Source organism: Parasteatoda tepidariorum, chromosome 1, assembly GCF_982258835.1.
Source record: "Parasteatoda tepidariorum strain Cologne lab strain chromosome 1, Ptep-v5.0, whole genome shotgun sequence".
NCBI classification, from domain to species: domain Eukaryota; kingdom Metazoa; phylum Arthropoda; class Arachnida; order Araneae; family Theridiidae; genus Parasteatoda; species Parasteatoda tepidariorum.
Window position 1 is genome coordinate 19,323,586 of NC_141755.1, and position 25,828 is coordinate 19,349,413.

At 26.3% G+C, this 25,828-nt stretch overlaps 1 protein-coding gene and 1 long non-coding RNA gene across 3 annotated transcripts in view; one reads left to right on the plus strand and one right to left on the minus strand.

Moving 5' to 3' along the window:
- LOC107456790 (uncharacterized) overlaps positions 1–8,682 on the plus strand; it is a 42,928-nt gene extending 34,246 nt beyond the window's left edge. The window contains exons 21-25 of one of the 2 annotated variants that reach the window (XM_043042412.3): positions 529–701; positions 894–1,064; positions 5,889–6,052; positions 8,209–8,387; positions 8,522–8,682. In XM_043042412.3, the coding sequence (XP_042898346.2) occupies positions 529–701; positions 894–1,064; positions 5,889–6,052; positions 8,209–8,387; positions 8,522–8,531 (697 nt within the window). In that variant the 3' untranslated portion in view covers positions 8,532–8,682. Of the gene's footprint in view, positions 1–528; positions 702–893; positions 1,065–5,888; positions 6,053–8,208; positions 8,466–8,521 lie in introns of those variants that run through there. The other variant, XM_087160036.1, reaches the window with a different exon arrangement.
- A 6,205-nt stretch (positions 8,683–14,887) lies between these two features.
- On the minus strand, positions 14,888–23,338 carry LOC147816299 (uncharacterized). The gene is made up of 2 exons (XR_015432743.1): positions 22,995–23,338; positions 14,888–15,076 (listed from the first exon to the last, which is right to left on the minus strand). It is a non-coding gene; the product is annotated as an uncharacterized LOC147816299 (long non-coding RNA).
- Positions 23,339–25,828: the final 2,490 nt, after the last annotated feature.

Here is a 25,828-nt window from a genome sequence, read left to right on the forward strand (position 1 = left end):
TAAAATGCTCTCGTTTTTTTTTTTTTTTTTTTTTGTTTTTTTTTTGATGATTTTTTTTTTTTTTTTTTTTTTTTTAATGTGCCTTATACCTAAACCTACATGAAATAATGAGATATATAGCAAAATACATGCTGACCCATTCCATTTTGAACTTAGAATAAGTTTAATGTTCTGTGTATATTTTTCTATAAGGCTAACAGATGAATAATTAAATAAGCATTTAAAATCAAATTGTGAAGAGTCAGAAATTATTCAAAAAATTCCAGCTTTCAAAAAATTATTTTTTGAATTACATAGCAACAAATATTAAGAGGGGGAAAATTGCCCAATTCATCCTTCAACTATTAAAACAACAACTTCATTTCTTTTTTTTAAAAAATAGGAATTTTTGTTTCAATAAGAATTGTATCTTATTTATAAAAAGAATCTAAGATATTTAAATAATAAGATTTTTTAAAAGACTTAATTTTTGAGGATTTTTTTTTTTCTGTTTGATTATTTCTGAGCTTAAAAATATACTTTTTCTAGTGAACCAGTTGATAAAGCTATTCAAATAATCCATTCCTGTCCACTCAATCAACTGAAGCAAGTGAAAGTTGTTCTTGGAAATCAAGGGTTATCTGTTGCTTGTGGATCATCTGTGTTCACTTTATTAATAAGAGATGCTGACATATGTAATTGTTTCTCTTCTCTCTTGACGGGTAAGGAAGTTCTTTGTTAAAAACAATTTTTTATTATTGTTATTTTATCAATTTTATTTGCATTTTCATTTATTTAATATTTATAAAGTGGCTGATTTGGACCTGAGAAAAGGATAAATTGATAAATATAAAATAAGTAGATGTTGAAAAAAATTCTGTCAATTAGTTTATAATAAATATTCATTGTTGCAGAAATGATACATGATAAACAGTTTGAATTTGGCAAAGTAGAGTTCTTTTCATCTACCAGAGAGACTTTGAAGCAATTGCAAAGTTCAGTCTTTTCATCAGTAACAGAATCTGATGAAGTGCCAGAAGTGTTATTGCACCTCTTTGCATTTTGGTGGGACTGTTCTGTTCATGGTAAGTTACTTGTTTCATATGAACATTAATTCTTAATGTGATGAGTTTTTTTTTTTTTTATCTAAAAAATGTTTCTCTTGCTGAAATACTGCTTGTATGTACAAGATGACATTTAATGAGCTATATAAAATTAAAAATAAAATTTTTAAAATTTGCCGAGTTAAAAATGTTTTATTAACAATCAGATTTATTTTAAACTCGTTCAATATACTTGCCATAAATGATGTGCTGGGTATCCGTGCACCTGGAAAGTCATGAATGTCAGTGTTGAACAAAATTTGTCATGAAATCTCATGATTTTAACTATTTTTTTTAAAAAAGTCATGGATTTAGATTGCCGAAAAATCAAATTTTTAAAAATTTTTCCCCCCAATTTTATTTTGTCCCGATTATCTGAATTCATAACAAAATCATCACTCACAGTCATATTTTATTAGAATATAAATGTTTTTATCATGTTCTTTAAAAATATATGGTGTTCTTTCAAAAAATGAAAGAAAAAACATAATTTCTAGAGCGAATTATCTTTTAAACTTCTGTGATTAAAGAATTTTTATTATTTTATCAATTTAAAATTCTAACTGAAGCAAACCAGTTGTTGCCGAATTTTTTTTATTCCGAAAGGAAAACAGAAAAATTAGGAGTATTTCTTTCCTTTCCGATGAACAGGATTCTGCGGGGGGGGAAAGAGAAGAAAAATTTATTTTTTGCTTTTCTATTTTTTTTCAGCTATTTTATTGTTTCAATTCTTTCTTTACTCTGTTTTTTAAATTTAAAATCTATAAATATGAAGATGCATAGTATATCAGTTTTGGTTATACCTATCATTTTAATTAATGTTATAGTAATGCTTTTTTAAATTTATTGTTGTGTTTTTGTCAGAGAAAATAGTAACTTTGTTAAGTCATGAAAAATTCTTGGAATTAGTCATGGAAAATCATGAAAAGTCATAAATTTTAAAATCTAAAATGTAACAGATACCCTAGATGTGGCACAGCGCGATTAAGAGATTCTCCAAAGCTTATATCAGTGTCAAGATCTAGATGCTTTTGATCAGCACTTTAAAATGCTGTATTTTAAATATTTTTGCAAAGAAATGAGTAATAATAACATGAGTGTGAATGTTTAAAATAATCCCAACACGCTTTGTAATCCATCCCCAAGCTTCTACTGTATCTTGTTGCTGGTTCAAAAGATATCAAAGTTTTTGTTTTTATTTTTTTTAACACATATTTTCCTGGAAGAAGATATTTTCTGGTGGTTATATCTCTAATTTATCCAGTGATTGGAAAAGTTCTTACCTGGTCTAAATTGCATCAAACAGGAAAATTCAACATAATATATGCCCAGTAAATTTTTTCTTCTTCTTTCACCAGAAAAATTTTTAGTTTTCCAAACAATGCATTCAAAACTCATAGTACAGTTGAAACTTGCTAACTCTAACTTTTGTTTCACAAATTCGCAAATTTTTCGATAGCTCGAAAGAGAAAAATTTTCTTTTAACAATTACTTTGTGCTTAACACTTAGAAAAAACTTCCATTGATAATTTTTTTATGATTCCCTGAACAATTCAAATTTTTTGCAACAAATAGAATAACCTAAACATTAAAAAAAAAAAAAAAAAAAAAAAAAAATTCTTGAGATCAAAAAATTTCAAAAATGAAAAGCTATTTAAAAGTATGCTAGGGAAGCCCTACATAAACTGTAAAATAAAAGGATGCAATGTCCTCAAAGTTTTTAAAGGGACTATAACAAAATAGATAATAAAGACATGGACTAATGCAGGGGTGTCCAACTCAAAAGCTAACTTGGGCCAAATAAACAGTGCTTAACTTTGGGTGGGCCGCAAAAAAAAAAAAAAAAATCAATGTTCATAGAAACATATATTTTTATTTTGAATTCTAATAAGCATATATAAAGTTAAATTATTGTTTAGGTCCTGATACTTGACATCTCTTCTCGGCTATTATCTTTTCTATTTTGGGAGAAATTTTATTGGCTGAGACTACTTTCAAAATTGACCCAACGTGACCGTTATTAATGCGGTTTCGGACAGGAGATTTATTTCCATTCATAACAGAAAATAATTGCTCTCACTGATAAGTACTTCCAAACATGGAAATAATTTCATACTCAAATTTTCGAGTATTTTCAAACCTTGCTGGCAAATATTCGTGAAATTCAGGCACACCCACTTCAATGAATTTTGCCTTCAAATTTGAGTCGCACTGAATCTCAATCACTTCCATTTGCATATAACTGGGTATTAGTCTATATTTATTGAGAAAATCGTTGAAAACAAACAAAATTTGTCTTCCAAGGAATTAAAAACTTTAAACCTTGTTTCAAATTCTGTTCTAAGATTTTGAATTTTTTTCTGCGTATTTTTGATACGATGCAGTATCATCTAAACTAGATTTGTTCTTGTTGCACGTTGGAAAGTGCGTTAAATCTTCATTTTTCAGTTGCCTCTCCCAAAGAAATAGTTTACATGTGAATGCTTTAATTATGTCAAACATGTTCGTAATGATCTGATCCTTGCCTTGTAACAATAAATTTAGATCGGATAAGTGTTTGGTTATATCAACCATAAAAGATAAATCTTGCAACCATATCTGATCGGAGAACAAGCTTGTATCTTGATTATAGTTTGTAAAAACTTACATATTTTTTCTTTCAAATCCCAGAATTGATTGAGAACCTTGGAGCAAGATAACCAACTTACCTTGCTATAATAGGATAAACCTGATTATGTACTATCTAATTGATAGCTTAGTGTGAAACGGACTCCATTTCAGCCAATTAGAATTTTACATTTTCGCGCGGACAATTTAAAATGATCCGTATAGTTTATAAATGAAGTATATTATAGTTTAATATGCTGGTTTCGTTTCTAATTCACATTTCTATTTTATTTTTACTTTGCTTCGGATGTATTGACTGGGCCGCAAAAATGTTCTTCTCGGGCCGCGAGTTTGACACCCCTGGACTAATGTGATGTGAATGATTTGCATTGATTGATTGAATATTTGTTAAAAGAGATTTTACCAACACTAATAGCCTTCATCCCTATTCACTGATGATCACCAACCCTCAAAGTTTACTATGTAATCAGCAAAAATTGCTTAAAATTTGAATTTTTTTTTTTTTTAGTTTATTATTTTTATTTATCAGAATTTTTTACTTTCCTGAAGCCTTAAATTGAACATGAAAAATTGGTTAAATATTTAGAGTGAATCAATAGCAAAATGACAAGAAAATAGTTCACAGATAAAAGATAATCACAATATTGCCATGTAAGGTGGTCTTTCTACACTTAGGGAGGGTAAGAGACTGATAGAGACAAAGGAATTTGGAATCACAAAAGAAGGAATATGTTATAAATCAAATCTTTGACAGAAAAATTGTAACACAGACTATTGCACTGGGCAATGAAATTTCTACTGCCTTTCTACATATCCAAGCAATATTTCCTGGAAGCCCCTTCTTGTGATTTCTTAAATAAGGATCGGTTTCTTAAATGAAAGGGACATAAGGATTTTGTAACTAGTAGTTTGAATGTAGAATGTTTGAGCTTTCACAACAATTACTTCTTACAAATCAATGGTCAAGGAATTGTGCATTGCTGAAGGAAAATTTATTGAGTTTTTGAAATCAAAGACCAAACGCTATCCACAATTGGCAATTCGATGTTTGTCGATGCCTACAAACAGCGTGGAAGCAAAAAGATCATTTTCTAAGTATAAAAATTTATTAAGTGATGAAAGACGAAGCATAAATGAGAATAATCTGACAATGTACAATACTTTGTACCAAAATTCTGTTCATTTAAATAAAAATATTAATATTGCTTGAAATTGAAAGAAATACTTATGTTGTATATTTTCCAAGCTTCTTTTTATTATTTGCGCTATTTCTGTCTTTTGCATCATTTATATAGAGAGTTTTTTAATGTTCAGAATCTGCGTAATTTTCAAAATTTCCCCCGAATTTCAAGTCTTTTTTCCCGCGACAAACTTGCAGCCCTAGTTGTCAGTTCAAAATGGCTTACAAATAGAAATTTAATTATGGATAGTACCATTCGAATTGAATAATGGATAATTCAATTTTCATTAATTATAGAAATTGAACTATTGTGATGAAGTACCAAATTATCAATAAAGTGGGAAAATGTACGGAAAAAGAAAAGAAAATGTTTAAAAAAATTCAAATTTTTGAGCAGAAACTGTCAATGATTTTTAAAAATTAAAGTAATGTTATTCTACAAAATAAAGCTTCTGGTTCATTATCACAAGAAAAAGATGAAGGAAGTACGAAATTTTATTGATTTGTTGTGGATCCTTTAAGAAAATGTGTAGAAAGTCAGTCCAATTTGTGGGCTAAACACTTATTACCTACTTAGAAAGTATAATTAATAAATTGTTATACTCTTCTCCAAAACAAATAATGGAATATTTTTTTTTAAATCATCAATCTCTTGTGCATCTTACATATTTTAGCAAAAATATTGTTTTGCTTTCTTAAGTGTGCAAAAAAAAACTTTTTTTTATATATTCTACTGTTTTTATTGCATAATTTTAGATAACTCAAATTTCTTTTCTACCTTTAAGTTCAAGATATCAATGTTTGACTGCACTTAAAATGTTGAAGTAAATGACTTTTATTTTGGTTAAATGCTCTGCTTATCAGGTCATTGCATAAGTTCATAGCTAAACTGAAATGCATCAAACAAAAAAGATAAAATGAATGTTTATGTGTCCCATGAGATTTACAATCTTGATAATAATGATTTTGTTTGATTATTTAAAACAATTTACTTTCAGAGAAGGACTCAAGCCACCCAGTTTGTATTATCATCACCAGTAATGATATATTTGTTGCGAGGATATTGTACAAAAAACAAGAATCATGCACAGATCTGAATAATTTATGTTTATATCACTACACTGTTTTGGATCATCAAAAAATATCTGACCTTGTTTCTTTGGTAAGTTTTTGCTTAAAGGAGTCAATCACATATAAATATCATTATTAAATATTTTCAATTAGTGTTACTATAAAATTATAATAAATATATTAAATTATTTTGTGAGTATGCATTAATTAAAAATTAACACAATTATTGTATATTTATGAGTAACTATCATTTGTAAGTCAGTTTTAATTTAAATCATCATTAATTAATTTTCTTTCATTTATGTTATTACTTCTGAATTCTTTTAAATTGTGGGATATCTATTTTTTTTCCTTCACCCCCTTCCTTCTCGCTCCCATGAAAATAACGGGGTGAGGTTTCGCCCTCTATTTCTCGTTCCCATGATATTTCTGGGCTGAAGTGTTCCGTAGTAACGCGCCAATAAGAATGAAACTAATTCATTTCTTTTGCCTGGGAAACATTTTATTTCTCATTTTACACACCAGATGGCAGTACCAGGATATTTTTAAGGTAATTTTAGATAGTTAGTTTATTTTAAACTAGATGTCAGCACTAATAAAATTTTCAGGGATTTAAAAAAATAGGCACTTTTATGACCGTTTTCTTGAAAATTAACTGATTGTTACAGGATTAAGAAAAATTATTTTTATTCATTATTTTCCATAAGTAAAATATATTTTTCTCTTTTATTTATTTATTTCTTTATTTTTTTTCATTTATTGGTTTACTTTTTTCGTCATTGTGAAAATTTGAGGCATATTTATTATTCAAGGATTAGTTAATTAATTTTTATAATTCACTGATACTGTAATTATTTAACTAATTATATTAAATCAATATTTATAACTGTTAAAAAATTATAATGAAGAATATTTAATCCAAGTATATATAATATAAAATTGAAAACATAAAATAGTGTAAATAATTTAAATTTCAAGCTATAAATATAATATTGCTTTTACATTTTTCTCTTTCATTGATTATAAAAATCTCTGAAATTCTCTATATATGTAATATTTTTCATAATGTGCAAATGTTGGCAGCCATATTATGGTTCTTGTTATTTTAATTTTTTTTTTTTTAAATTTCTTATGTATTGATACACTATTGTGTTTAATATTTTATAATGACTTATTATATCATACTTGTTTCCTGTACAAGATACAGGATTTAAAAATAAAAAAAATCTCACAAGAAGTATTTATGCTGAAAAACACAGATTAATAATTAAAAAAATTGTGTTTCTATAGAGAATTTTGTTTTTTCAAATTTTTATATTGATTCAGAAATTATACAATATAGAGTTATATATGAAATAGCATGTCAGATAAATGAACTCTAAAGTTTTTCTGGCTTATCGACACATTTCTGTGAAAATTTTCAATAACCATTATGTATAAATGTGGTTGAATTTTATTGATATTTTTACTAATATTTACTGATATATTGTACAGTAGGGAACTGATTATCCGGAACGATCGGGACCATCGCTATTCCGGATAACTGATTTTTCCGGTTTTCTGAATCGCTACAAAAAGCCGTTTTTTTATTGTTAAACCCAACTGAAAAAAAAAATTATTTGGAAATAATCTTAAAAAGAAGAAAAAACGATGAAGTAATACACTAATGATTATTTCCAAAATGATGGTAAGTTAAAAATCTTTCAAAAAAGAAAGAAAAATCCTAAAATCTTATGAGGAAAAAAACATTTTTTTTAAAAAAAATGGTGGGAAAATTTACGAATTTCGTTCCGGTTTTTTGGTTTTCCGGTTTTCTGATTTCCGGATAACGGGTTCTGTACTGTAATAACTTTACTAATATTTGTGGCTGAACTTATTATTACTTTACTAATATTTATGGCTGAATTAAAGTTTTATATAGCACTTTGGTTTATCTTCTATCGTTTAAATTCTTCTATCTTTGGGTTTCTCTTTTAATTCCTGAGATAAGAACCACCAGTTACCACTGCGAATTTCTTACTGTATTTTTATTTATTTATTTTTTTGTCAAAACATTTTATTGCACAAATGGTTCAAAATACTAATATCACATGAATTTTGATACAATTTTTACATGATTATCTTGCTGCATTATTTTTGTATTTATCAATTTTAAAATATCTTGTTTTCTGTTTTTAAATAATTCATTTTTTTGATTGATTGTTAAATGTTTCTAAAGTACTATTCAAGCCATTATTTCTTTTTCAGGAACTGAAAAATGACCTAAGGAGTATAGAAATGAATTTCATTAATGATTCTTCATCTGAAAATTGTGACTGGACAATTAAAACAGAGACAAAATCCTCACTTTTTTCACTCATTAGTGCCGTTAAAAGTCCGTGGGAGGAAATATTCAAAGTGCCTCTGCCACTTTCTAGTGAAGAAAAGTAACATTCTTTTAACAAAACAAAAAATGCCTTTCATAATGCAGTGATACTTTTTTTATTTAAAAAAAAAAAAAGAAATTTTTTTATTTGTTTCATTATTATGAACATATATTTATAAAATGCCATTTTCCTAGATATTGGTGAATATGTCTTCTGAGAAGATGCTTTTTGTGGAGAGAAAAAAAATTGGGACATATTTTATTCATAATATGTGCATGTTTGCTTAAGTATTTGTTAATTTGCTATTTTAAATTGCATGGTAATCATATACTCTTTTCTTAAATAAGACTAAATGTTCATTTCACATGGTGTTTTGTCAATTATCTAATTTGAATATATATTTATAAAAAAAAAACTATAAAGAATGTTTGGTCAAACAGCTTAAAATTGAAAAAAAGGTAATAATACTCTTTCTGATTTTTACTCACTGGGCACATAAAAAAATTAATTTTAACCAAAATATTCTCTGCTAAAGAGACAACAATTATTACTTAAATATCAAAGAAATGTGATATTTAACAAGAAATATCATATAAAATTAATTTTAACCAAATATATAAAATTAATTTTAACCAAAATATACTCTGCTAAAGAGACAACAATTATTACTTAAATATCAAAGAAATGTGATATTTAACAAGAAATAAAACTTTTCAATAAATGTTTAATAATAATCTCAAGTCTGGAAACTGCCATATTACATGCTGTCTGTTCTTTTCCTGGTTTGTAGTTTTTAATTGTCTGTGTGTGTGTGTGTGTGTGTGTTTTTTTTTTTTTAAGTAAAAATTGAAAAAGTATTTAGCTATAGGACATTTTATTTTAACTTTATTACTTTACTTTTTAACATCAAGGTAAGGTTAAAGGTCTTCTTTACAAAGAAAGAGGTTTCCTCTTCTTCCATGATGAATTACCTGATTTCAATTTCGTTGTTTAGTTAATTATTAATTTTAACAAGTGTATCTAATTTTCAAAAAAAAATATTTAAATATTTTTCGTTTAATTTTATTTTAAGGGCCAAATTTAATAGGTTAGGAATATTTCGGAAATTTTCTAAAAGTTAAGATTAATAATGCTTACAAGTTTGGCATCTTGTTTTAATAGCAAACATTTCATTGAATGAAAGGAAACAAAAAAAAATCGAAAATATTAATCAGGTGCTTAATATAAAAGTATAATTTGCTATGACTTAACATAGAAAAAACAGAATCTCTTTTCAACCTGAAGAAAGCCCAGAAGCTTCATATTGCAGCATGTTTCAATGTGAAGAATTATGTAGAATTGAAGTTTTGTTTTATTATTGCAAAATAATAATTCAAAGCTCTTATAACTTGTTAAAGCAAGCAAAGCAAACAACTGTTTGTGAAATTGTATCACTTCCAGTGAAAAGAAAAGGCAATTCATTACTAATTAAATTAAATAATATCTGTCATCCTTTTAGTTTGATTTTACAAACTGCTTTTTTTTTAATCCCCTCTTAAAGAATAAAATTTTTGAATGGTAAGAATTTTCTAATTTCCTGTACTGGAAACTTTGAAATTTTTTTTTAAATAAATGGCAGCTTACATACAGAACCTTCCGGCTAACTGAAAAATACTGAAACAAACACCTATAGTAACTATAATAGTATACATTAAATAATGAGTAAAAAGAAAGTTATTTGGCACTTTTTTTACAAATAGAAAATTAAACATGTCTAATAGTATCTAAGTAGTTTTGAAATTCATTTCATTCATTTTACTATTTATATGCTTACTATATTATTTTTACTAAACTTTTATTTGTACACTTATTATTTGTACTAAAATGTATTTTTTCCTCGATTGCAATATAATTTTCATGATAAATGAATGGAAGAGTTTTGAGTAAGAAATACAGGGTGTTCCACAATATCTACTCTTATTCTATATTTTTAGAACCCTTGTCAAAAAGTAAGTCACAATTAGTATATATATATATAATAGATCACAAGTTAATATTTTACCAAGATAAAAACGGAAGCACTTTTAAATGCATGAATAAGAGGATGTTGACATCAAAATCTGTTTGACTGAATGAAAAAAATGTGATAAATAGTGAAAAAAAAGTTGGTTACGCTCTTTGTTTCCCTCACAGGGTGCGGTGAAATAAAACCTGGACAAGCAATTTTTAATGTAACTTTATTAAAAATAAATAAATTTACAAAATATAACAAATAATAAAAGAAGTAGACTTATACTAATAAATAAATTTAATTGGTTTCAAAGTGGCTGCCTTTCACAGCGATGCACATTTTTATTGAAATTTTCAGCAATAGGCTGCAAGTTTATTTACTATTCTATCCCATTTATCTGTCTCATTCTATCTGTCCCATTTTATCTATCCCATTCCCACCAAAGTGATTGTTTTAGAGAGTCCAAACTTTTGTGTACAGAGAAAAAGAATGATTTCACACTATTGCTTTCCTATCTTAAAACAACTTTAAAAAATCTTTTGCTAGACATTGCAACAAAAGCCAAAAAAAAAACTATACGTAAACTGAGAAATATATTATAAACTATTTAATAACTAAAGTGCTAGACAAAAAGAGGTGAACATACAAATTTAAGAGAAATTACTTAATTTCTACTCTATGATGCAGTAACTTTTTCCAAGTTTTGTTTACCGCACCTTGTATTTTTAATTTGCATATAGTTAATGTGTATACTTCACTTCTGGCAAGAAGTCTAAAAATCTGTATAAACAATGATTATTATAAAACACACATTTTACAAAAAAAAAACTTAAAATGATGTAATTTTAACATTGGTAACTAAACATAAAGGCAAAAAAGTTAATAATGTATTTGCAATTAAAATATTCGTAGTTTGCTTAAAAATTAGCAAAGGATTTGTATTAAGTCTTATGATTTTTGTCACAAATTTTTATGAAACTGGAGAAATTTTGTGTTTAATGTTTCTACTCAATAATTAGAGCTTAATAACAATTAGAGCTTAATTTTTATTATTGTTTGTTTAAAATTTCTATAACAAGCAGTTCCTATGAAATTTAATATATATTATAAAACCTAAATGTATAATAAAAGCAATATTTTGTAGTAAATACGTATCATCCTTTTTAACTCATTAGTGTGTACATTTCTTTATCATATGCTGAATTTTTTTAAATAGCTTAATGTATCCTTATTTTCTCTTGTCATTATGGATATACATAATTACTGCTATTTTGTGTTCTATTAAAAATGCAATAATAATATTACTGTGCAAATTATATTTTGAAACTTGCTGTAAATTTATTTGCAATTAAAATATATGTTTCAGGACAAGGTTTTTATTGTTAATAGTTTCATTAAATGTTAAGAACTTGCAAGATCTGTAACAAAAGGTTTTGAAACAAATTTATATTCATTTTTTATTATATTTGTATGTTTTAATTTATTATATGTGTTATGTCAATATATTTATTTCTGCATGTGTGTATTTAAAATGTATGCATTATCATTTTCTAACCATTTCTTCAAAAATAAATTTTTCTCTCATATTTTGATTAAATGCTGTTTTATTTTTGCATTATATACAGTCTTGATACAAGGTGTGCTATATAAAAGGCTTGATATAATGACATATTATTAGAAGTCTGCTATAACTTTAAATTTCTAAGTCACCATCAAAAGGCTAAAATTAAAGATTTTATTTTTTTGACGAGTTACAATCGAACCTTGTTAACGTAAAATCATGATTATTTCATGTTAACCGAATTTTGTTTTATCCGATACATCATCAAAAGAATTTATTTCGTACTATTAATACATGTTACATTAATATATGCAAACAATTCTATTATGAACTAAACATATTAAAATAATCTTCAAAGTTATAACCACTTTATTAAACTATTACATTTGCCCCTCTGCTACTTCTAACAAAAGAAGAAAATAGAAATAGCGTTCCCCAAAATGAATTATTGGGATTTTATTGATCATCCATTACAATAATACAATAACTCAGTCAGGTGTTATATTATAACATACTACACTACCATACCTAATTATTTATTATCTATGCTGTATCCAGTTTCCTTTCATGTTAAGCGATATACTGCTTAAAAATTTCATGTTAAACATGCAAAATGCAACAATAATTGATTGCTGACTCATGGGACCAAACATGTGTTTTATGTAAAACGATATTTCGCATTATGCGGTTTCATGTTAGTGAGGTTCAACTGTATACGAAAAAGGTTTGAATGGAAAACATTTTTATTTCTGTTATCAGTTCGGAAAAGTAAGAAATTAACATTTTCTGTTGATAATTCTAACCTATTATATTTAAAAAGCATGGCATGAGCGATTGTGGACTAAGTTATCTTTATCCTAACAAAAGTTTTTCTACTGTTTTTCGAAAGATTTTTCACTCTTTCTAAGGAAGGCACTTTTTGTTGACCACATATATAGACCACAGAGTACATAACACATAATAGTAGGAAATCTTATTTTCCTATTATTAAAATCAACATTCACTGTTATTAACCTATTAACAAAAGGTATCATTTTTTCTTACCAAAACTTGTCACAATTTAAACATTCCTGTTGTTGACAGTTCTGCCATTCATAAAGTACAGAGCAAAATAATTTACTCTAAAATCTACAGGTAAAGGGGTTCAGGTGAGCATAAATTTCTCAAGGCCAAATATTTTTCCGAAGAATTTTTTTTCTTTTTTGGTTTCAAATTTCACCCAAAATTATAGTGCTAAATTACAAAAGCTTTTCCAAAATATTATTTTGATGTTTGTATATTGTTAAAATATTTTGCTAATAATTTTCTTTAACAAAGAAAAAAAAATTCATTTGATTTTATGCAATTTTTGAATAAACTAACATATCATTAAAAAAAGAAATCGAAATATATTGAATTAGTAATAATTCATTGGACTAAATTTAAGGTCCAGCTCATAAGCTGAATAAATTAAACTAATAAATAAACAATTTGAGATTTAAAGCTACGTTTAGCATAAAAGGAAATATTCTTTTAACATAACTGAAAACATTATTTTACTTTCTTTTTTTTTCGGGAAAAATTGTTGGATATTAATTCCTTATTTTACTCTAAAATATTTTTTAGTGATACTTTTTTATTTAGACCAAAATTTTCCAAGTACAGCTTGAATTTCTCCCAACCTCATTTAAGTAATCAGACATATTCTGCTTCTCTTAAGGGCTATACTCTATGTGTGTATTTTAAATCAAAATAAAAGAAGTAAATATGTCTGTTGCATTTTTTAATCTTTTTATTGCTATTTTAGCATGAAATTAAATATTTGCTTATAGACAAACTCTCTGTAAACAATAATTTCCTCTGTTAATATGAATTGTCATTATAACAAATTTATACCGTTTTTCAATATATTTTAAATTTTTGAGCTATATTTAAACTCATTATATTTAAACCTGTAATGTTGCAGCTTTTCACATGGTTGCTATTCTGCATAGAAAAACTTGTTTTTTTTTTCAATAAAAGAAAGTGTTCTATCGCATAATTCTGTAGAAATTTCTTCTCCGACCCTAAATAATTATAACTGTTACAAGTATTCACAGGGCGTTTTAAATATTCTCCTCCTGTGGTTCTCTTAAGAAAATAAATTACTTAGGATACATCAGATTTGAACATTTATTATTACTAGGAATTTACATTTTTTTCTTTTTGAGTTTTTGACCTAAAAATAATAAATTAGTATATTTTCTTCTTCAAATTTGATACTTTCTTTAACCTGGCTGTTTCCTCCTGAAATCAAACAGTTTGTTTACAAAATTTTTTTTTACCTCAGTAGTGATTCATTCGAGTTTGGTGGTGTATTTTCCTTACATAAAAGTCCCCATCAAACAGAAAAATGAATTTTTTTTTCCTCTGTCCACCCATTGAAAATTATGTGTCCGGAATTTCCTTATTTATTCAATAATTAAAAGCTATTTTTTGACTGTTTTTTATTTCATTTTATCCATTGTAATATGTGTGATAACTTAATTGACGAATTTTATGTTTGTAAGTATTATTAAAAGTTTTTCAAAATTAAATTTTTAAAAATACTTTAAACTTTGAAATTCGTTAACTAATAGATAACTGATAGAAAACATTTCAGTGAATAAAAAGAAACAAAAATTATTCAAAAATAGTTAGTAGTCACTGAATAAATAAGAAAATTCCTGACATATACGTAATTCTCCTTTGGTCATCATTGAGCAAGTAAAATCATTTTTCTACCTGATGGGAGTCCTTAAATATTATCTTTGTGATTCCTAAGGAGTATCCTGAAAGCTCTAAAAACTTTTAAAAATGGTCATTACATTCACCCTATGTTATTTTTAGAGTCTATTAAAAAGAAATATTTGTATTTTTGTAAAATATTTGTGTTCAACTAAATATTTAAGTGAGGATAATTATAGACTTTTTGGTCTTTAAATTATCTGGAAAATTAACAGCTTCATTCCATTTACTTTGTAACAATTATGCAGTAAAAAAGTAGCAATATTAAAATAATTTCATTTTATTAATACAAAAAGTTTCTTCTTAAAAAATAACAATAAATTGGACTAGAACTTGGAAGCCTATTCTATCACACTTTCTTCTTCTTTGTGTCTTTCTTTGTTTCTTTCTGCTTCTTCTTATCTTTTCCTTGTCTTTTCTTTTGACTATTCATAAGTTTGCAAAAGCAGAAAACTAAAAGGAAAAGAAAAAAAAGATCTATGTATAATTTATTAGTTTTAACTTTGCAAAACTGTTTTATTTTGTAAGTACGTGTATTTTTATAAAATATAGTTTTTTGGTCATTTTATTATTATTATTTTGCCAAAATGGAACTTAGTGTAAACGTTTTGAGATAAAAAAGCATTAAGATACATTAGGACGCATTGAGAAGCAACATTAAGATAAAAATGCATAAAAAGCTTCTTTCAGTTTGCTCATCACAAGGTTGGTGTGATTTAAAACATGATTCACGATTTAAATCACTTAATTTTTTAGAAGAAAAAAAATCATTTATTTAATTCAACTGTAATTCTCTTAAAAACCCTGACTTAAAACAAAATGATTTTTAAAAAATATTAATCTAATTACAAAATATTTATGTGCAATATAATTAGTGTGTGAAGTTAGATTTCAGTAATAATGATGGTATTTTACTTAGAAATAATGAAATTGATATGCATGTAAATTAAAGTATTTATGTGCATATCCCTTTCATTATTTCATTAAAAAAGCACTGGTTTAATTCAAGTGTGATATTTTTAAATAATCAATTATTTAAACAAACTGATTTTTTAACTAATTGAAAACTTAGTTTAAAATATTTTCTAAACAATATAATAAATAAATTTTTTAGGGTGTGATTTTCGATTTCATTAGTAGTGAATGTTATTACTAAAAAATAATAAAAAGATGCTTGCAAACTTTTATATTTCCATGCTCATCTCTTTCATTATTTAATTTCCAAAAAAATTTAATTTAGCAGAGTTTTTTTTTTTAAATAATAATTTAAACGAATTGATTTTTTTAAAAAGCATTATATGAGAATAAAATATTTTTATATAATATAATTAATAAAAACATTACTTTGAGTATGATTTTTTAAAATCTTATTTCATTCATAATAAGATTATTTACGTAAGAATAATGAAAGGGATATGCAGGTAAATTAATGTATCTCAAAATAGACTAGATATAGTTTTAAAAAAGAAAAGGCTAATTGTGGAGAGAATATATTGTAATTTTCCATTATATGTATGTAAAATAGCTTGCAGGCAAAAAAATACTTCAATTATAATATCTATCTAGTTTTCATGCTTATTTAAAAGCAGTTTGTATATGTATCAAGACTTGTTCCATCCCAACTAACTTTTATTTTCTTTTTTTCTTTTTTTTTTTTGGTAATTTTTTCTGATCTGAACCAATATACTCTTCTCAGAAATTGATCTTGAAAAATATAACTATGATTTTATTTATTCAATTATTAATTTTAAATCATTATTTAATAATAATTTTAACCATTTTAGTAAGAATTACGGGCCATTTTATCTATAATGTTTTTAATAATATTAAGTATTATTGAAACATTTTATTAAATGCTTGGGTCGATAATAGCTTGCAGGCAATGTAAAGAAAAAAAATCTGATTATATTTTTAAATTATTATTTTTTTGTCTGCCCCTTATTCTAAACATGGTTATAATTTGCACACTTAAAATATATTCTAAAAAAGCATAGTTTTCAGCTATACGATGTAAATAGCATAAAAAAAACCATATCTGCGATAAATGAATCATAAATTTCCGTTGTAAAAAATTTTACTTTTTTATTGAAAATTATTTATATTACTCCTAATGCTGGTATAATTAATTAATTACTGCTAAATTTTCACTTTTAGTATGAATTTGAGTAGGTTAACTAAGGAAATACGAGAAATTTCTTAAGCTTTTTCGTAATTATTTTTTCAAACGCGCCATTTTTTATTGTTTTTTTTCCTTCCAGATTTCTATTTTATGACTTAATTAGCAATTCTAAAACTCCCAAAATTTTGAAAAGTTGAACTAGGTAGTTTATCTACAAAATTGTAATAGAAGCACCTTATCTATTCTACCCTATTTGTTATTTCATAATTTTTTTTACGATTTCTGAATACTTTAATAAAGAAAAAACTTCCTCAGTTAAAATTTTCCTATCATGAAATTTTATGAGGATGAATTGGTTTACTCTTTTAAACTTTAGCATTTTTAGAAGACTAAATCAAATCTTAAACGATCCATTTTAGTTGTTTCAAATAAAATTCTGTTGTTCTTTATAAGTTTATTTAAAATGATTTTAATCCAATTCACAACTCAATAATTAAATTATTTTTAAAATGGTGAACTTTGGATACATTCGCTAATTAAGTTTTTTAAAAGAAAATATATATTTATTTTCGAAATTAGTGAGTCACTTTAATTAAAAATATTAGGATTCGATTATAAAATATTAAATCAAATTGCAACCTTTATAAGATTTATCTTAATGTTAAATTTGCTTTTTGATTTATTGAGGAATTAATTATTTTTAATCTTCAAAACTATACAATTTTGTTAAATAATATTTTCCCCGAGGAATATACTTGTTTCACAATCATTATGATAATATTAATTTTAATATTAGATTTGAATATTAAAAAAAAAGAAAGTGTCTGCTTTGGTGATTTATACGATAAAGAAATGATTTTAAATTCAATATAAATAAACCAATAACATGGAATTCTAATGTTTCTAACAGCATTTTATTTAAACATAATTTTTAATCAAGGGAATAGAATTAAAAGAATTTGAAGTAATGTTTATTTATCGAAAAAAAAAATAAATAAACCAAGTCTTCCAAAATTTGCTAAGAAATAATGGATATCCAACTAATGTAATTGAATCGTTGAGTTAATTATAAGTTTTAATTAAAAATTCTTTGTTAACTAAATTTACATTTTTACTACGTGCAAATTGACCTTGCATTGGGCATATGCGTGGCTAACATCTTCTAATTATTAGTAAAGAACTCTTTAAAGTAAAAAATTATTTTTCATGAAATGTTAATTATTTTCTAAAATAATCAATATTAATAAAATATATAATTAAAATACAACCTTATTAATTATAAACATTGAATTATCCAGTAGTATATAGAAATCAAGCACATACAACCAAGGTAACTAACAAATCCAACCCATTTCTATACTTCAGTAAGAACGTGCCATAAAAAGATTTCAAAATTTTTTTACGCTTCTACTTTCATGTTTTTTAATCTGGTAAACTTATTACGATGTCATTTTTAAAGAGGCACCACTTTGGATTTGAAAACGTATGTTAGTTTTAAATTATCATAAACTACATCTAATGATGCTGCCATCTAGTGAGATATTTGGCATATAAAAGTTTCTCGTTTTTTCCTTCAAAGAGTGTCGTAAGTAAATTTTCCTTTTTATGTAACTCTCACGTCGTTAAAATATTTTTGCGTCTTCTTTCCAAAGAGAAACAGAAGAAAACATTTAAAAAAAAGGCTTCTTCTTCTTCTTTTTTTTTTTTTTTTTTGAAATTAGACGTAGTAAAGTAAATTCTTTATGATTGAAGACGAAAGAAATTACTGCTCTGCTAAGAAGTCTGCTATTAAATGTTCACACCAAAACCAAAAAATTTAACTACTTAGAAACTTTGTAGTTATAATTAAAACTATAATTATTACTTATTATATAAATAATTATAATAAATAAATAATATATTATTATTAATAATTGAAGTTTTCTCTGACATTCAAATACCGTCTTCAACAGTGATTGTTTCTTTTTTTACTCTACATTCGAATTTGCTACTCGATTTAGATATCACTTTTTGTGTTTTATTCTGTGTTTTTTAGTTTTTTATTTTCTATTTTTGCTTTTTAATTAGCATTTTTTATCTCGCATTTTTTGCTGAACTGGTTCTTTTTTCATTTCGATTTTTTTAATTTTCTTCACGATATTGTAAATTTTATTGTATTTTGTTATATTTTGTTTGTTTGGCTATATGAATACAATATTAGAAAGCACTCTTTTTTTGCTGATATAATCGTGTGAGCTGATGACGAGATTACATCTTTTCATTATTTTGTTTTTGGCTTTTACATTTTTTTTTAATAATTAATTTTTTTTTTAAAAATTTATTATTTTTAATTATTTTTCTTCTGCTCTTCTTTATTATATTTTTTCCATGTTTTCTCTACATTTTTAACTAAAATTTAAAATTAGTCATTTGGATTACTTAGTATCTGCATTTTAGTGTACATTAAATTTTCTTGAAACAGTTCATCTTACTTGCATATAATCACTGGCTCCAGGCATCTTTGTCCCTTTTATTTTTACATCCTTAGCTTTTTTTTTTCTTTTTTTTGCTTTTAAAAATCCACTGTTAAGCAATCGTACATGAAAGGTTTGCAAGGTATATATTTTTTTACTGTTATTATTACTTAGTTCTGTCCAGAAGTCAAAAAGCAACAATCCTGAAAGGCGAATTTTTGATGTACTGTTTCCAAATTTTTGTATAAAAAATAGCTACAAAACTGGCGCATAACACAAATATAATTTTAATTTTTTAGTCTTACAAAATTGATACCTAACAAACTGATTTTTGCTGCATGCAGTAGAGGAATCAAATTATATTAACGTCTTTAAAAATGTTTTAGGCAATAAATATGTTTGTTTTTTTAATGCTTTAAGGACAATACTTTAAATAATAATTTAAAGAAAAACAAACAGAAAATATAACTAATCGCTTTGCTAACTAGTATTTGCTAAAAACTCTTAATTTTAATTCAGATAACAAAATTTTAATAATTCTGTAAGCTTTTCTCAAGATATAATCACAAATCTCAACTGCCAATTTGAACTTCGTTTTCCCGAATGAAAAAGAAAGGGAAAAAGTATAATTCTGAAAAATGTATGACGTTTTTTAAGGTATTAATTTTCAAATCAAACTATTTTTAGAATAGTTATCCAAAAATAAATTTTTCAAAAATAGTGAGGAGGGGAAAAAAATCCAGACATGTTGACCTTCAAAGTTGTATTCGAAATCTTTGGAATAACAAACGTTTTATCTGTTCAATAATTTCATATCAGCATTTTCCGTACACTTTAACTTCTCTGAAATATTTTCAATGAATGTGAAAAATATCAAATTGCTCTTTTTTGATGGTGTGATTTATTTTAATCTCATTTCAAATAAAATATTTAATTTCGAATGTAACTTTTTTTTTTAAATGTTTAATTTCTATGCACTGAGGAAATAACAAGTGTATGATATGTAATGTCCTGCAAAAGTTGATTACCTGACAATATTAAAAAGCAATTTCCACTTGGCTGAAATTTTAAATGACCCCAAAAATTTTAAATGCTTGCCTATTTTTCATTATCAAAAATCAATGGCCCAATTTGTTTCGTGAAAATTTTAAATATAAGCAATTGTTTGCTATCTTTCAGAATCTTAATCAGTGGCTATATTAATAAAGATTTTAAAAATATTAATCAGGAGAGGTATCGAAACAGTTTGATATTAATTTCCCTTTAATTTTATTGCGTTATATCTCTTAAAATATTTAAGCAAATCAAAAGTTTCTTACGGACGAATATAGAACTAAGTTTTCAAAAGATAATTTCATGTAAAAGAATATTTTTTGTAATTATTTATTATTTTTCATTGTTTAATTTACAGTAGTCGGAAAAATTTTGAATTGAAGAGTACAAATTTCTGCATCGTTTTAAGTTATGTAATTATAAAAAAACATAATGCAAAATTTAAACAATATCGATCAAATAGCTTCTGAGTAATAAAATTTCAAAAAAGTCCTATTTTTAAAATTTTTATTGCTTTAACTATTTGTTCAATTTTGTCAAAATTTCGTATTTCGTCGTAAAAACTTAAATGCATTGCAATTTCAATTTTCTTTTACTACTATCAAATTAAGTAAGAATATATAATTGTTAAAATAAAAATTTTTCATGGGATTATCTTTGAGTAATCGAGTTATATAACTGTATTCAAAAAAGTTTTCGATTCGCTTAAATAATTAGATATTAGAAAACACGCAAAAAAGTGAAATAAATATTAAGGGGCCTAAAATTCCGACAGATCTCCTAACTCAAAAAGAAAATATTTTCCAGATTGGGACTTAATAAATATCTCTCCCCCCCCCCCCTATTTTAATGGTCAAGAATCTAAATATGTTGAAAAAAGAATTTGAGGTCAATCTATTAAGTTAGTGTATAGAAAACAGAGCATTAGAAATTACGTGAAAATAACGCTAAAATGCTACAAGGTTAGGACATTTTAACGTTTGGTCCTAACGTCTGTATTTAAAATCCCTGACAGGGTCAGATTAAGCGTACGCGGGGCCCTGGGCCATTCAATTTTTGAGGCCCTTAGATTAAATTTTTTTCTCTTATATTTTTTATTTATTCAAATATAAAATTATTTATATATCTTTTCATTTAAGAAAGCATATTTAAAAGTAAAATAAATAATAATAAATTAAATTTTATTTTATTTTATTTTATTTTATTAAATTAGAACTAAAAACTAATCATAACATTTTGAAAAATCATTGTTTTTCTTAATTTTTTTAAGTTTATTTTCGAAAAATCCATTTTAAAGGGGCCCCTAACCATTGGGGGCCCCAGGCCATGGCCTAGTCTAGCTTAATGGGTAATCCAGCCCTGGTCCCTGAGCATGATCTTTCAAAAACAATGTAGGGCACACTTTTTTAAGGACACTCTTATATGATTTTAAATTTAAAAAAAAAAATTCCTTTTTTGGTAAGATCTCTTCAATAAAAATTTCAAACAACAGACATGCTCAGTGTTCCGTAATGTGTTTTTATAACTTCCGTAGCAAAACTAATCTCAGTAGAATGTCCCTCTGAGACCCAGCATCCAGCAACATTTGGTACAATTTTATCGCTTCAAATAAATAATATTTTAAGAGTTTTTTTCTTTTCCTGTGTGTATGATTTTACAAAGGGATTCTTTATGTAAAAATATAATTTGTTTTACCCTTATTTATTGGAGTTTTTATTTACAATGAAAAGAATATTGGAAGGGCAAGACATTCGATCCAAGCAACCTTATGGACAATTTATGTCCTGTAAATATATTTTAATTTGAATCAAGAGGATCTTTTATTATTTATTTCTCAAGAGAATTACATTATAAGAATATCATACAATGTACGAAAAATGCTAAGAATTAAAATTTATCATTTATGGAGGAATAATTGAAAAATAATAAAGTTTAATTAAACAAATTTAAAAAAGAATTTTTTTATAGCTATTAAGTTTTCTTCTTCTAAAGCTACTTATTTCTAAGTAAGATATCACTTCTGCCATTACTTAAGGCTCGGGTTTTAGATATAAGAGGAGTGGCAAATGATTGATTTTCTTTTAAATTACAAAAGTATTTTAATTTGGAAAAAAAAAAGCATTATCAAAACCTGACGAAATATTATTTTGGTCAGTCACAACAAAGGAAGAATTAAAAGAGTAAAAACCAGTTACATTGTCTTAAACAATAAAGTATTTCTAATGATCGCCTTTCTTTCTCTCAGTTTTATCTGACGGACAAATTAATCATTGCATTTTCAAATGCTGTAATTCCTTAGAATTACATCCAATTTTTATTTAAATAGAATTAATTTGTAATACATATGAACATATATATATCATTTAAATACACATAATTTCCATCCAAGCTTCATTTCCAAATTAATTGCAATGTGATCTTTCTGCTGAACCCACCATTGATTTCCAGAAATTCAAGATGCAACCAAGTGGGACATCTATCATATATTGATTTTTATTTTTTCTATCATAATGTGATATATTTTTCATTCTATATTACGCATATATTCTTTTCTTATATAATTGTATGGGCTAATCGGTATCTATATTTTTAAATAACATTTCGCCGAACAATAAATAAAAAACTTTTCCATAGACAATCCTATCAACTCGTGCCCACAAATTGACTCATTGCCAATAACGAAATCTTATAATACCTTCTTATTAAATTCAGATGCTAATACTTCAATAAAAGAAAAAATACTTACGAATAAGTGATAAAGGAATTAGTAGAAATCCCAAAAATATCAAGGCTTGTATGGGTAAAGAATTACCGGCTTGACCTTGCACAAAATCCTGTGCAACTTTCGTCACTTTTGCCACGAGTTCTTCCATGTCAATATCGTCTGGCAGTTGCTTTTTCAACTCCTCGAATTCTTCCGCTATGTTATCGGGAATATCCATAATCGTAAAGTTTTTAATGATCGATATGTGATAGTGTATATCGAATTTCGTTAGCCTCAATCGTTTTTGATAGTGTAATCTCCACGTAAGCCACTACTTACAACGTGGAAGTTGTACTTGGCCGAAAAGCGTGCCGAGAAATGTGTGAACAGCTGTTGCAGTTCACCTGGAATTTTATAGTTGGTTTAAGGATACAGAAAACGAATTTTGTAAAGAGTTCTCTTAGGTTATGATAAGGACTAACAAAACATTAAGCATTTTATTTCAATTTAAGTAAATGTAATATAGTTTATTTGTTTCTCTCTTTTTTTAAAAAAATAAAAACACTATATAAAATTTCTTGAAAGAATTTCCGATAACATTTCAATTTATGTGTGTCACTAGTTCACCCACCTGTTGAATTTAAACGAATTTTATTTATTTGTTTATTTATTTATTTTTTTTGCAAGAATTTTGTAGCAATTTTGTTGATAGACTTAAGAGATCGTTACTTAAGAGATCGCCATAGCAGGGGGGAAACTTTTCATTGGAAATTCTTTTTCACCTCCATAACTAATTTAAAATTGAAAGTATAGAAAATATGAGTTTAGACAAGCCTAGAGCAAGCAGTGAAATTTCAAATACTAAAAAGAAATTTTTAAAATATCAAAATGATGAAAAAAACAAAATCACTAGAACATTTATAAAAAATTTCTTGAAAGAATTCCTGATATTATTTCAATTTATGTGTGTTACTAGTTCACCCACCTGTTGAATTTAAACGCATTTTTTTACAAGAATTTTGTAACAATTTTGTTGATTTTGACTATAACTTAAGAGGACGACGCCATACCACGGGGAAATTTTTCATTGCAAATTCTTTTTCACCTCCATAACTAATTTAAAATTGAAAGTAAAGAAAAAGTGAGTTTAGACAAACCTAGAGTAAGCAGTGAAATTTCAAAAACTGAAAAGAAAGTTTTAAAATATCAAAATGAAAATAAATTATGCGACGATAACTAAATGGAAAATAACGCAATGGAGAAGTTCTCTTCCAAAAATTTGTTTGCATTTTGAATTTTTTTTTTCTGTAACAGAACTTTATTAGCTTACTCATCTAGGTTAGCCTGAACTCACTATATCTTTTCTTTTTTTAAAAAAATTTGTAATAGAGGTGAAAGAGAATTAGAGACGACAAATTTCTCCCGTGGTATGGCTTCCTCTTAAGTAAAATTCTAGTAAATAATATTGATGAGAACGCCTACTTCATTTCCCTTCAATGCTACAGAATTTTAATTCATATTTCTCGCATCAAAAGCGGCTAGAACACTAAGACTTGCAAAACAATTTATTTCATGATCAATTTTTAACGTTTTGTAATTAAAATATTCACAAATAATGCCAATAAATGCATTTACTAATTATCAAAGAATTTTGTTCAAATCACGCTGCATTTAATTTTTTCGTTTTCTAAATAAATATTGCGTTTGAGAAAATGTGTAAATTTTATTCAGAGAAGTTAGAGAAATGTTGCGAAACAAAGACACATATATTGTAAGAGACGAAGATAAGTTATTTAACTTAAATGTAGGAGTTTGAATCAGTGGACAAAAACCACTGGCGTGTTTTTGTCCACTGATGAATGCTTTTTTTTGGAAACTTACAGTGTCACAAGCAAAAAATAAATAATTTAAAAATTTAAAAAGATGAAGAAAAATTTAAAAATAGTGAATTATTAGTTGCTTTGATTTAGGCAACATTTTTATTGGCACGGGATAAAGAAAGGGTGCTAACTGCATAACGCGAATGGGGAGGAGCCTCTTAACTGTTTTGGTCTGATGTTTATGTCTGCCTCATATAGTTTGTCTAAAATAAGAACTCCTCCCGCCACAAAGTCCGAGGCCGTCTGGTGCTATGGAAACAAGAGTGGAGCATTTTTGGGGAGGGTAGCTTCCCTCTGGGAATAACATTATCGAGCCGAAACCACTCCAAAACAGTGACCCCGCACCCCTTCTTGAAATAGTCATACCTCGTTACCATAGTCACCGCCACAGGTCCAGACGAATGTCTGGGGGAGTTCTTATTTTAGACAAACTATAAGTTAGGCAAACTCCGAAGCAAGGAAAGAGATTTAACCGGTTCTATTACGTAACGAGCTATGTTTCGTTTATATATATGAAGAAAGGAAAACCTCTTCAAAGCGTCAGAACCGGTTTTTGTTTACCCTCAGAGCAAATGAGTGACTTTCAGCAGGGAAATATTTACGTTACGGTTAACTCAGTTAACCTGTTAACTCGTGAACGGTTAACTTAAATACGCCACAAAAAGAAAATTAGACTAGTTATCCATTGCGCTGATCAATGAACGTTACTAGCCAAATTACTGCGTTTTATTTACATTCAGGGACAGGTTTTATTTACACCTGGTTTTGGTTTGTCACTAGAGAGCGGGATTATCGAATACTCCATCTTATCAAGCTTTTTATTCCATATGGTTAATCCCACCCCACACTATCATTATATAGCTATTGTTATAATCATTGTTGTCATTGTATTTATTTTATGACTTATCTTTTTGATGTATTTATTCACTGTGTGGAATCATTGAAATCTTTTTTGAATCGTTCATTGAGTTAATCATAAAAATCCTGCTTGAATCG